The sequence below is a fragment of the Macrobrachium nipponense genome, chromosome 5 (genome assembly GCF_015104395.2).
Source record: "Macrobrachium nipponense isolate FS-2020 chromosome 5, ASM1510439v2, whole genome shotgun sequence".
NCBI classification, from domain to species: Eukaryota; Metazoa; Arthropoda; class Malacostraca; order Decapoda; family Palaemonidae; genus Macrobrachium; species Macrobrachium nipponense.
This window is the reverse complement of record NC_061107.1, coordinates 75,086,739-75,101,147: the sequence shown is the minus strand read 5'-3', so window position 1 is coordinate 75,101,147 and position 14,409 is coordinate 75,086,739. Positions and strand designations below refer to the sequence as shown.

The 14,409-nt window shown below is 35.0% G+C and overlaps 2 protein-coding genes across 2 annotated transcripts in view; one reads left to right on the top strand and one right to left on the bottom strand.

The window, feature by feature from the left end:
- LOC135215412 (beta-1,3-glucan-binding protein-like) overlaps positions 1–14,409 on the top strand; it is a 49,639-nt gene that overhangs the window by 8,804 nt on the left and 26,426 nt on the right.
- LOC135215413 (beta-1,3-glucan-binding protein-like) lies at positions 4,930–10,521 on the bottom strand. The gene is made up of 6 exons (XM_064250024.1): positions 10,381–10,521; positions 9,493–9,595; positions 8,033–8,104; positions 7,688–7,817; positions 6,047–6,169; positions 4,930–5,253 (listed from the first exon to the last, which is right to left on the bottom strand). The coding sequence occupies exons 1-5, from the start codon at positions 10,448–10,450 to the stop codon at positions 6,053–6,055; spliced, it is 492 nt and encodes a 163-aa protein (XP_064106094.1). The 5' UTR covers positions 10,451–10,521; the 3' UTR covers positions 4,930–5,253; positions 6,047–6,052.

Sequence of the window (14,409 nt, the reverse complement as noted above, 5' to 3'; positions counted from 1 at the left end):
GTTTTCTGGAAGAATCACTTGCTTTACTGCGTGTATCCTTCAAGTGTGGCTACCCTCAGGCGGCTCCTCCTTTCTGTAGAGTGAAAATCGCCCTTACTACTAATCTTGTAGTGTCAGTTTGTATATTAAGCCTTCTTTTGACTATGTTGTTCTCTGTAAAATCAGTTTGCCTCAGTAAAGGGTCCGAACAGGACCGAAAGTACTTGGCTATCTCGCTTTTTCATTTTTTCCTTCGTGGCAAAAAATCTTTATTTATACATAGCATCACGTTTTTATATACTTCGTGATCAAGTTATCCATATATATATATATATATATATATCTAATAATAAAATATATATATATATATATATACATACACACATATATAGTATATATATATATATATATATATATATATATATATATATATATATATATATATATATATTATATGACTGGTAAAAATGTTCTGTAACAACAGAATTCCATCTAAGTAAAAGGAGCCCATAAAAACACCAAAATGTAGAGAGAAAAGTACTATATTTCAGAGACTGCTGTCTCTCTCTTCACAGGTATATGATTCATATACCTGAAGAGAGAGACAGCAGTCTCTGAAATATAGTACTTTTCTCTCTACATTTTGGTGTTTTTATGGGCTCCTTTTATTAGATATATTTATATAATATATATATTTATATATATATATATATATATATATATATATATATATATATATATAGTATATATATTATAATATATATATATATATTGTATATATATATATATATATATATATATATATAAAACACACACAAATTACTATACTATGCACATTGTTTGCATGTATGGTTAATGTAAATATATGCATATATACGATATATATATATATCTATATATATATATATATATATATATATATATATATATATATATATATATATTTTGAATATACCTTATATTAGGGCAGTTTTAGGCCTATTGGTGGTTAAAAGTCGCCCATGAAAAATCTTCCATATATATTGATTCAAATTAACGAAATTCATTAATTTATTGATAATTATTTTCATGATTCTCTCCTTAGAAAATTTCACTGGATTTATTTAGATTTTATGTGGTAAGCAGATAAATAATACTAGGCCCAATTAGATAAAGGCCACAAGAATAATAGTTGCCTGTGATGGAGCTCTTGTGCTGAGTGTGGCAACTAATCTATATAATATATATAATATATATATTATATATATATATAATATATTATATAATATATAATATATATTATATATAAGATATATGATACATGGCAGTCCCCGGTTACCAGCAGACTTGGTTTTATAGGCAATTCGGTTTTATGGCACTTGTCTAGCGTTAAAATTGGCGATTCTCCTGAGCTATAATGCACTGATTTCTGGTTATCAGTCCTATAATCTCTCTCTCTCTCTCTCTCTCTCTCTCTCTCTCTCTCTCTCTCTCTCTCTCTCTCTGTCTATATATATATATATATATATATATATATATATATATATATATATATATATATATATATATATATATATATATATATATATATATATGTCATAAATAAAGACTGATAATATGTATCGTTGTGACATTTCTTGGAATGTGAAGACTGATCAGTTTTAACTTCCCGTAGAGACTGAGTCCGAAGCGACGACCTAAGAAAGCTGACATCTCTTTCTGGGATGGTGTGATATGAAGATGCTTACTTAAGTGGGTCAATAATCGTTCTGTAGATATGTGAGTTCTTGAGGGCTTGTTCAAGGTGCCTTTGAAAACTGGCTGTGACCAGTTACCGATGAGTGTGAATTCATATGTACGTGTATGAACTATGTCTATTCATAATGGCATCTTTAGCTGAAAACTAGGGAGACAGCTATGGGAGAAAAGGCAGAATGCTGGGATAGCTCTGTGAAAGTCTATTTGTTTCAGTGTTAAACTTCCAGGCTGCAATGGGTGAGTTATCATACTTTAGCCAAAGGGATGGCTTGTTGTCTTGTTTGACATTTTGTAAAGATGTTCCATTTTATTTGTTCTTTTGACTTTGTCGTTACAATTGTGTGTGTGCTCACTAGTGTGTTCTCCTGTCTTTTAAACAGGTGGTTCTAGTGAGGGGACCGAGTGTTCTAGTGAGGGGGGCGAGTGTCCTAGGGACCGAGTGTCCTAGTGAGGGGACTGTATTTTGGAGAAGAGATAATTGGTGTGACTAATTACTGATTAAGACATTTAAATACCGGGGGATTATCTGAGTTGGTTTGTCTGTGAGACTTGAACTATTTCCATTACATTGATGATCTTGTAAGAACTTGAGTTATTCAACTAGTACTTTACTTTGAATAAACATTATATTTTTTGTAACTCCGACTCTGATTTGATGACCTAATGGAATGGAGAGAGAGAGAGAGAAGAGAGAGAGAGAGAGAGAGAGAGAGAGAAGGCTATGTCAGTGATCACCTTGAGAGAGAGAGAGAGAGAGAGAGTGGGGGGGAGAGATTGAGTGTAACCAGTTCGCCTTGATGCAGTGGCTATACGCATACCAAATATTAAATACTGGGGGGGGGGGGGGGGGCGATGCCCTTCGCTGGTAATAGTTTGGTGGGCAGCGGATAGGTAAACCATATATAATATATAATATATAATATATATATATATATATTATATATATATATATATATATAAATAATATATATATATATATTTATATATATATATATATATATATATATGTATATATATATATATATATATATATATATATATATATATATTATATATATTACTATATATATTATATATATATATATATATATATATATATATATATATATATATATATATATATATATATATATATATATATCAGGGTTGGCAAAAACCAATGGTTTTTTTAAAAAAACCAAAAACCTTGTTTTTTTTAAACCATGATTTTTTTTGGTTTAAACCATGAAATATGTTTTTTTACGGTTTTTTCATTTTTTTGTGCTACTAGGTACGGTTTTTTTTTTATGGGTTTATTTCATTTTTGTGCTACCCAGTATAAAACTAAAGCAATTTTAATGATAATCATACATTTCTGTGGCCCTATATGTATTTGACATACAAATATGATCTATCTATACACTTTAAGAAGGATTAACAAAATTTAATAGTTCCATTATCTGTATGGCCAAAATTAACAATCTCCATATATATATCTCTTAGAACACTATGGTTGAAAGTCCAAATTTTGGGTTTAATGCAATACTTCAAACAACTGCATATGAGAGAGAGAGAGAGAGAGAGAGAGAGAGAGAGAGAGAGAGAGAGATGCTTTAGTTTTGTGGATATGTCATGTCTAATACCTGTATCTGGTTTGTTTACAAGTTTGAATCTGATTGAGTCAAATATCAAGTTACCAATTTACCATTTTAAGTGTTATATTTTTATTAATGAACTTTTCTGACTTTCTATATTCAAAATGGTTTTTATTTATTACATCTAGAAAAGTAAATAAATACCAGATTTAAATAGCAGATTAATATGATTACATGATCATGGTCGTTTAATTATAAATATGGCTAGTTGGCAACTGTAAGAACACTGCCAAGCTAGCGCTACTGGCATGCCTGGCATAGTGGCATGTTACTCTAGTCATGGTAGGCTACAATCACTCTGTGGTTGTTTTTCAATAATGTGCATGACTGCAAGTGATCATAGTGCTGAAAATAACTGATCAACATGACAGGTAGAAAAGCAGACATCATTTGGAAATTTTATGAAAAAAAAGTGGTGGAAGGCAGAAAAGGTTGTAGAGCAATTTGCAAAAAATGCCACAAGGCAATGGAGGAGCAAATAGCAAGAATGAAGGTTCATTACAGTAATTGTGTTGCCTTGGAAACTGGCGATGAAATTGGTAAGTAAATGTGTTATGGAAAGATGTTATGCTTCAGGGGGTAATCAATTGTTATTTTAATTATGCTAGACTAGGTAACAGAAATTGACACAGATGGACTAACTATAATTTATTCATCAAACTTCATAAATCCTTGGAAATAATATCAAGTAGGCTAGGTTAGATGCTTTTGATATCAGAAGCCTACGCTAATAATTTAACGAGTAAAGTTTGGCCTAGGCCTAACTTCTGAATCAATATTACTAAAATAATTACTCACTTGGAAGAAATTTGTGATTTTCGTAGAGAAACTTACAAAAGCTATTAGATCAGGCTACCAATAAAGATAATACTAGGGTATGTTTATAAGGCCAGTCAGACACAATGCAGTCTGATTTTACGATTCCATCTGAATGCATACGCTTGGCCTTAAATTAGGTAGTTGATAGTTAGTCCTCCATTTACAGGTAATCTATAATTCTCTTTTTCTATAATAAGGATAAATCTCTGACAGCAATTGCATGCATTTGCAGATTAGCCAAAAATATATATTACATAAAATAAAAGTTATAAAGGAAACATGAAGACAAAAAAAAAACATAAAAACCAAAAAACCCTGGTTTCTTGATGTACTGGTTTAAACCATGGTTTAAGCCCCCAACCCTGATATATATATATATATATATATATATATATATATATATATATATACGTATATGTTATATATATATAAAATATATATATATATATTTATATAATAATATATATATATATATATATATATAATAAACATGGAGGGAACTAATAATGGTTACTCTAACAGATAATTTTATTCTTAATTGTTTCCTTGGTGAGGGGGAGGGGTGAAGAGAGAGAGAGAGAGAGAGAGTATGTGTTAGTTTTCCAAAAACAAAAAATCAGTTTAATATTTTCAATCGTCATATAACTGTCTTAGATATCAGACTGATGTAATCAGTAAAACAAGGATGTATTTATCCATTACCTGCATATGCTCACAGAGCATTAGTGCTGAGAAGAATGACGGAGAGAGAAACAACATATAGTTCTAATTTTTATCAGTGAGATAATAAAAACAATATCTTATTGGTTATTACAAATAGGCAACTTGCCAGTGCTTGGTTTCAGAACCATCTATTGTAGAATGATTTCCAGCAATCATTTGTTCATCAGTTTGCTAACATTTCCCACTAAGAATTATTTGTATAACTTTACTCTACTGAAGGGAAAGCTTTAGAAATGAAGAAGGTTTAGAACTACTGTTCCACGCTCTCCATTTTCCAGACCTTCACGTAGTCGACCTGGAGGGCGGCCTTTTCGCTGATTCTGGACTCTCCATGCTGCCAGGTGGGAAGCCAGTCTGCACGCTGTGAGAGAATGTAATATAGAATTTAGGTCAAATACCAACTGCAGGAGCCTATGAGGTCATTGAACGCTGTAATGGAAATTGACAGTAAAAAGGTTTGAGAGGTATAACAGAAGGAAAACCTCAGATGCACTAAGAATCAACTGTTATGAGAGGGTGGAAAGGAAGATGGAAGAAAGAGAATATGAAAGGAGGTACAGTTAGAGGAATGAAAGGGGTTGCAGCTAGTGGCCATAGGGACACTACTAAAGGGGTCGTTAATAATGCCTACGGTGCACTACATGAGGTGCACTGATGGCACTACCCCTGTATGGAGATGCTATGGGAGAGAGTAATGAAATAGATTGATAAGCTACATAAGGATTACTGATATTCCACGCAGTTTAAGGCTGCTATTAAGATAGTGAATTGCTCGTGACTGATGTAAGCGTAATGGGCAATAAAAGAAGGGTAAGAGGAGTTAATCCACCACACAGCAAAGACACCAGCAATGTGTACTATACCATTTTAATACTTATTTAGAATTTGTCCTGACAAAATTATGAACAGCTTTTAGAATTTGTCCTCACAAAATTATGAACAGCTTTTAGAATTTGTCCTCACAAAATTATGAACAGCTAAAATTTTCAAACAAACTGTCTACGAAACAAAATATGATACCTTACCTGTTTCTTAGAAAAGAGTGTTACAATTGTCCAGTTGTCTTATTTTATAGCAACTCCTCTCAACTAAATAAAAACACTGCTGTCTCTACCAATTAGAGAAAATTACAATCCTTTCAGTGCAGTACTTACGCCATTTCAGAAATCTTTGTAAGGAGTGGGTGAGGTGTTGTTCCAAGGCTTGGATACTCCACGGACGTCATCGGGGAAGAACCCACCGACACCTCCGACGGCCAAATCAAGGATGATGTAGAACTGAGGGAAGCAAATTCATTTAGAGATTGCCTTTTGTCAAGGTAAAATTAAGTACATCTTATAGTTTAACCAGACTAATAAGCTGATTACTAGCTCTCCTAGGGCTGGCTTGAAGTATTATTTTTTTTTTACGTGTCTAGGAACGAATTGGTTACAGCACCTCAGTGGCGTGGTCGGTATGGTATTGGCGTACCACCTCGATGGCCGTGGGTTCGATTCTCGGGCATTCCACTGAGGTGTGAGAGATGTGTATTTCTGGTGGTAGAAATTGACTCTCTACTTGGCTCGGAAGTCACGTAAAGCCGTTTGTCCTTTTGCTGAATAACCATTGGTTCCATGCAACGTAAAAACGCCATACAAACAAACAAACCAATTAGTTACTCAGCAACAGGACCTACAGCTCATTGTGGGATCCGAACCATTTTATATCGAGAAATGAATTACTAATCGTCAGAAATAAATTCCTCTGGTTGCGCATTGGCAGCAGTGGGGAACAAACTCGACCTATCTAATTGATTGGCGGATATGCAACCCACTTCTCCAATGAAGAACTTTCTCATCAAGGCAATTCAATGGTTAAATACTGTATATAATTTTTTATTAGCCAAAATATTTAGCTATACGTCACCTTCTTCGTCAAATTAAAAACAACCACCAAGTTGATGAAGATTGTAAGATAACTTTAAAGTGAGAATGAAAATGGTAGACCTTTAGAGAGATGCTTAAATAATATATGGAATTCTAATGTTACTGTTCTGAAGTCTTAAGAAAACTTCTGTTCCTCAGAAATTATTTGTAGACGAAACAAATTTCTGCAGAAATCCAAAGTTTGAATATAACTTATTCCTGGGCAGAACTATAATACAACGAGCCTCAGTGGCGTGATCGGTATGGTCTTGGGTTGCCACCTCGGTGGCCGCGAGTTCGATTCTCGGGCATTCCAGTGAGGGGTTAGAGATTTGTATTTCTGGTGATAGAAGTTCACTCTCGACTTGGTTCGGAAGTCACGTAAAGGCGTTGGTCCCGTTGTTGAATAACCAATGGTTCCATGCAACGTAAAATCGCCATACAAACAAACAAGACAATAAGCTCGACCTTGTGCCTAAATAGAATGAGCTCTCAGTGGACCTATTCATTCACGATAGGAAAACCAACATAAGAAAATAAGAAGTCTAACCACTTTAAAACAAATAAAACATGCACCAGTAATAGCTACAGTGTATAATCAAGGCCACTGCAAATAGATCTATCTTTTGGTGTTCTCGGTATAATGTGTACGAGCCGTGGCTCACAAAACTTACCCACCGCCTGGTGGTGGCGGCCTGGCCTATATCGTTGCCAGACTCACCATTATGGCTAACATTAACCTTAAATAATATGAAAACAACAGTGGCTGGAGGGCTGCAATTTGGTACGTTTGATGATTGAATGGTAGATGATCAATGTAGCAATTTGCAGCCCTCTAGCCTCAGTAGTTTTTAAGATCTGAGGGCGCACAGAAAAAAAAAAGTGCCTCACCTTTTGGTCGAAAGGTGCCATTTTCCCCCCGGAACTCCAGATGTTGTCAATGTCGTCACCGAAGCCGCCGAAATGCCAGAAGCTGGTCCCGGGGTCAACTGTCATCACGAGGACGTCATCTACGTGGATTCTGAAAATAGAGGGGCTCTTCGTCTTAAGTCTGTGAATACTGCAGGAATCATAATTAAACATTTAGCGTTTGTTCTTGAGGAACTTGTGAGTGAACAAAGGTTTTATTGTCACACCATTATTTGCTACATATATATATATATATATATATATATATATACTATATATATATTATATAGCGAAAAAAAATGTAAAATAAGAGCATTCACTCCTTACTCCATCTTGTCCTTCGTCCAGTCCGTTCTCCAAGCATGGAAGCTGTCGGCAAAGGTACCTTTACTGGCCTTGCTGGAAATTGGAGAAAGATTTTAGTCAATCCATTTATTATATCATTCATTTTCAACGTGAGAAAATTCTCATAATTTCCTTAACCATTTGTTACATACGAAATTAGGTAAGCATTCAAAGGTATCCTGAAGTACTCAGAAAGAACTGAATGTCAATGTTTTATCAGTGCAGATAAAAAACAAGATATTAGGATCAACCTTTCCAATAGAGCCTGGGTCTCTGACCACATAGACAATATCTTCCTTAAGGCAGCGATGAAACGGATTAAGACAATTAACAGAACCAGGCATCATGTAAGGGCATATCTCCCATTATATATTTCGCTAATGTAACTCTTGTCATTCATTAGTTGAAAAGGGTGGAAGCGTCCACGAAATAGAGTCCATAGCTTTAAACCAGTGTTTTTTTCATAGGCCTTTTATACTTGAGACGTATGCTGTTTTAACAGAAGAATTGATATATATATATATATATATATATATACTATATATATATATACATATATATATATATATATATATATATATATATATATATACATACATACATATATATGTACATGTGTATGTGTGTTTGTGTTTCTGTACAAAGCGCCGGGATTTCGTACTTATTTAAACTTTTTACAGTAACATCCCATTGAAAGTGTTGCCCTACATTGAATCTCACGCTTCAAATTCAAACTGCAGGCCAAATAAGAGGCGCCAATTCGTCACTGTATAACGTGATCGTGTACACAAGATGTATTTGAAACGATTTCACCATAATAAGAATACACTCTCGTGGTTTTATCATATTCGCCGAGTACTTCATTGGAAAACGAAGGCTGCGATGAAATAAATCGGCTTCAGGGGTCATCCTCCAGGTCAGAGGTGGGAAACCTGTTACACAGGAGCATCTTCCTGCTCTTTGCTGGTCTGACAGTGCTCCGAAGGGGGGGTGGGGAGTGAATTTAGTGCCGCGAACGCAGACGCAGCACGTCTCGTAATTAAACATTCGTAAATATACACAATTTTCGTTAAACTGAAAGGGGGCCGGTTGACAAAAATGCCCAACACCTAACATACCACTGAGTAGGTCTCTTTAAAAGAAGAAAAAAACTTTCAAAGCAACACGTTCCTCCATTACACTTACGAAATTCTCGTCAACACAGAATATGACATCAGATAAAAAAAATTCACAGCAATCAAAATCTTAAGTGTTCGGTACTGAAAAGGTTTAGTTACAATTTAATGGCAATATTAATTACATTACTCTATCATTTAAAAATCATTACGGAAAAGAGGATGCTTGTTACTGCTCTTGTCTTGGAAAACAAAGCAGTAGGTTGCTCTGGATGCTTAGTAGGTTAGATGTTTTATAAATGAGTTACTACGGCCTCGGATACTCACTATTCCTCCTCTGTCAAGTTGTATATGTTGAATGACCTGAAAGGTCCCCAGTGCATTGTGGTTCCTGCGTATTGGTTGCTGTATTCACCATACTTGTCGTTGCCTGCGTCCAAAATGATAATCATTAAATTAAGAAAGGTATTAAAATCATGCATAGGGTATTAAAATCATAAATAAATGCACTGTTAAGTACCGCCAGTAAAGTAAAAACAGAAAGACTAATCAGAAGTAGCCTCATATATATATATATATATATATAATATATATAATATATCTGATATATCATATATATATAGATATATATATATATATATATATATATATTATATATATATATTATCTTGCTTTATCTGTGAACATCAGGTGTTATGGAGAAAAGACCTTCCAGTCTAACAGAGAGAGAGAGAGCAGATATACATTTCTGACAAAGCCATGCAACCCTTAATGATTGGTCAGAAAGTAAATATTTATGTATCAACAATTCTATGCATTAGACATAAAAGTGCTTTAGAGAAAGGTGGCGCTCTTTTTATATTCTTGTCTAATTTTAGCTTTATATATATATATATATATATATATATATATGTATATATATAGATGTAAATAAAGGTAAAATCCACTTAAAGGAAAGTGGAGTAACCACTGCGAGGCCTTTCGACTTCTCGTCCTTTACTAAGCTTAGTAAAGGACAAAGAGTTGAAAGGCCTCGCAGCGGTTACTCCATCGTTTCACTTTCCTCCGTGGATCGCACCTTTATTTATGTGTGTATATATAAATTTTTAGTTATATATATCTTCATGCTAAAATACTTAGTAAGTCATACAAAAATAATTTAACAAGCATGTTCATAGTGATTAGGTCAGCAAAAATGATAATCTTGCATCTTACTCCTGGCTTCGGTGAGGGTAATCTCTCCACTGGCAGGCCAGACTCCATAGGGCCACTTCTTAGGAAACATTATTATAGCTGCAAAGATATGAAATTTACGTTTTATATCTGGTTATGCATCCGTACACATTTGTGCTCATTTATGTACATTTTCAACCCTTCAGAACCCCTGCTGCCCTACAATGGAAAACAGCAGTATCCGCAAAACTTTCGACATTGAGATATGCCACCTACTGGGCTCGTGAAACATTAATACACAAGTTACTGCAGTTTCAGAATGATTCTTCAATGCTTTCCACGAGTATTCGTGGTGGGGGCTGGATCCCATTTGCAGTATCTGCAAAATCGGTAGTAAGGCATAGGAAAACTGGGCCATTTTTCTTAGTTTTCTATTTTTACAGATACTGCAGTCCTCCAATTTAGGGCAGCATGGAATGCCACATTGGTGGCATATGTGCAGGTGTGGGCATCCTAGGCGTACAGGAGACGATCCCCAGCTATTCTAGAAGTTACATTGGCATCCATCCTTAAACGTCCTGATTTAATCTAACGGTAAAAGGGATGAGTCCATCTAAGCTTCCCGTCTTAAGAGAGAGAATTAAAACCGTTTGCATGCCATGAGCAGTAATGTTTAATGGCGCTATACATGCATAACGAGGCAAGCTCAATTTTTTTTATTTTTTCCGGAGGAATGTCTATCTATATATATGTATTGATTATTCCATCAAGGTTTCTGGCATTTGACGAAAATATATGTTAACATCGTTACCAAGAATATCGGAGCATATCATACTTTGCAGAGTTGCCAAGGAAAATATTTTGATGGATGAGCATATTCATATTCCTACATAATTTCAGCGAAGCCAGAAATTAAGTCCAATGTGAGAATGAGCAGTTTTTATAACAAAAGAAATCAGTGTACGACATATGGTTCCGGTTGTACCAAAAAGCTCATCCCGAGAGAGAGGGAGCTATTTAAAAACAAATAGCGTTACACTTAACATTGATACATATGTTCAAGCATTGCTCGTGAAACCGTTTCGTATCTGAAACTAGACACTGAACACTCCCTTAACTAAATATATATATTAAATTGCACCATGTAGCATTACTGACTTGAGAAACGATATATCAACAGCGATATTTCAAAAAATATGAAGGCATATGAGACTACGCTTTGACCGGTTCATTGCTCGGGCGACCTTGGAACTCTAGATAGTAACTCGAATAACTCAGACTGTGACTAAATCATAATAATTACTATAATTGATTGATTCTCGAGTCATTTGTAGTTGCTGAGAGGTTAGCCAGTGAAAATAGCAACGCTGGCTGACTTGGAAGCCGGTGACAGCAATCAACAACGGTGACTAGACGGTCTATGGACGTAATAAAACCATCGAAGCCACTGTTTCTTCGACACAAGGACAAAGATTTGACTGTTTCCGCCGGCAGATCTTGGGTTCCTTCTTTCACAGGAATCCGAATTGAGACGTTGTTCGTTTATAAAATTTATTCAACGTGAATAATGTCCATTAGAGTGCTCTAATGTAGATAAATAATAGACCCATATACACGCTACTTACGAGAGATTGTGGAGTTAGATTATATCTTTCGAACATCTAAACACATATGAATTAGAAAATGTTTATTTAGCATGATTAGACGAATAAATACGAGTAGTTCAAGGTGGTTTATTGTTAAACCGTCAATCCCTCCAAGTTCAGACTTCTCAAACAAGTAGAGGAAACATAAATATGAGACAAAATAACACCAAAATATAGTTAAGCAAAACTTTCTTAAAACAACGATAATTATTATTTCCAGCATTCTTTTGCAATTGGCTCTGTTAACTCAATGAACGCAAATTTTTCCTTGCTCACGTCATATTGAAGTAGACTCATTTGTAGTATATGGAACTAAGTCTCTCTCTCTCTCTCTCTCTCTCTCTCTCTCTCTCTCTCTCTCTCTCTCTCTCTCTCAGATGCTAAAAATGATTATATATACGTATGCCTGACTGAGCACATTACTTTTATAAGGTCTAACACAAAGAGAGAGAGAGAGAAGCTTAATCTTTCCTGGAACATATTCAAACAGGATGTTAGGCGGAGGGGCAGGATAAGGAGTTATTAGAAAACGCAATGCCCCGGGGGTTCAGCGTCTGAACAAGACGTGCCCCTTTAAGGAGGGCGAGGTGGTAGTACACAAGTTTCCCGGAGACCAACGGAAGTCGGGAAGGGGAAGGACAGAATGGGAAAGGCTACGAAGGATATATATATATATATATATATATATATATATATATATATATATATATATATATATATTAAGAAATACTACAAAGATGAAACTAGAAGTGACCCATAACTTAAAACATGTTAAAATCTACGGTCAAATGGATCCTTGTTTCACCAACAAAAATTAGAATAGATGCGCTGTATTTTACTAGAAATAATTATTCTGTGCTGTTTAACGTGCACATTAGTTATTCTTGATATTCTCATTCTAGTAAATAAATCATAAATATCCCTTCCTAAATTTCCTGTATCTTTAACTCAACGTGAAACACCTTTCCAGACCTTTTTAGGCTTTTCCTTAGATAGGGCTTTCCTATCCCCCAACAAGAACAACAACAAAATAGTTCGCAGGCTTATTCCCAGAGTAAGCGAAAACACAGGAGCTCTGTAATAATAGGAAATTAGTTCCCCCAAAATTTGACTGGTTCCTTCTCCCGTATCTGACCGGGCCAAAGTCGTGAGGTCAGCAGTTGTGGTCAACGATGAGTCATGATGCTCAACTGTCTTCTTTTTTTTTAACGGCAATAAAATGGAGCAAGAATTGCAGGAGGACATTTTTTTTAAAAGGATGTGGAACGTCAAGGTCGTGAAAAGCTTCATAATTATCTTGGTTTCTTAGGTTTCTGTTTATTTGTTTACATTAAGTGAATTCATGAGCTGACTTGTCGTTGTAGAAGTTGATATGACTTTAGTTTTAATGAGGTTTGTCTTTGAAAGAAATTATTGGTATTTTAAAAAGAAGTCAAAACCATGAAACGTCATTCAATTTAAATATTCTTACTGACTACCGTAGTAGGTTTTGGCAAAAGAAGACACTAAACGGTTCATTTCTACTCAAGCTCACTCTAACAAAAAAAAAAAAAAAAATGTCATATTTGCATCAAAATGTCATAAATCAACCTTGCAGAAATACTAGAAGAAATAAAAGCTATGTATCTACCTATGCGGCGTGTTTAGCACAAGCTAGTTTTACCGTAAAAACACTAGATTGTTGTGACTTTTTTCCTAGTTAACATTGTGACATTTCTCCCTTGACTTTTTTCCTAGCTAAAATTGTGACACTTTTTCCTGTGACTTTATTACAGGCCACCGTTGATAACATGTTCTGTCAAATTACCATAATATAATAGATTTTTCTTGGTAAATAATTTTCTGGGCTCGGCCGTGTCACTCCGTGAAATAAGTCCGTTTAGCGTTATTTCTAGTAAAATATTGCTATAATACCAGAGTATTGCTAAATTGGACATGTCAGAACTCTCTGACTCGCTCACCTATAAAAAAAGGTGTCGGTATAAACCTGGGGCGAGTGTTAAACACTACCACAGCAACCCCTCCAATTAGCCTTTTCCTCATCAAAATCCCCTAAATACGGGGAGCTGACCCATAGGTCACACCCTGCTACCCCGTTGAAGGCGTCTGTGATGTCATACTTTTCGATAGCCACCTTGCGTTGGCACGTTTGTTTAGAGCTGTCTGCTCTTTAATCATATTTTGTGTTTTATCTCATTATGGATCGTTAGTCTGCCTCTTCACCCAAGTTAAGTACTTGTTCCGTTTTTGACAATATTTAGGGAGTGAGTTTGCCTTTGGTTTTGCCTTTATTTAGGATTTTGTTAGGCATCACTTGACCCTTACGGCGTTCCCTTATTTATATCGGTTTTGCATGGGCATCCATCCTGCTTTACCTTGTGGTATTTCAGTACATATTTTATTTATATCTTGGGTGGCAGTTTTA

Bases quoted from the DNA above. Each gene is read 5' to 3' on its own strand.
- LOC135215413 (XM_064250024.1), bottom strand. From the start codon at position 10,450: ATGTTTCCTAAGAAGTGGCCCTATGGAGTCTGGCCTGCCAGTGGAGAG. The intron at 8,105-9,492 runs GTGAGTATCCGA...TCCAATTTCCAG, and splicing joins AACTTGACAGAGGAGGAATA to CAAGGCCAGTAAAGGTACCT. The intron at 7,818-8,032 runs GTAAGGAGTGAA...CTCTATTTTCAG, and splicing joins TGGACGAAGGACAAGATGGA to AATCCACGTAGATGACGTCC.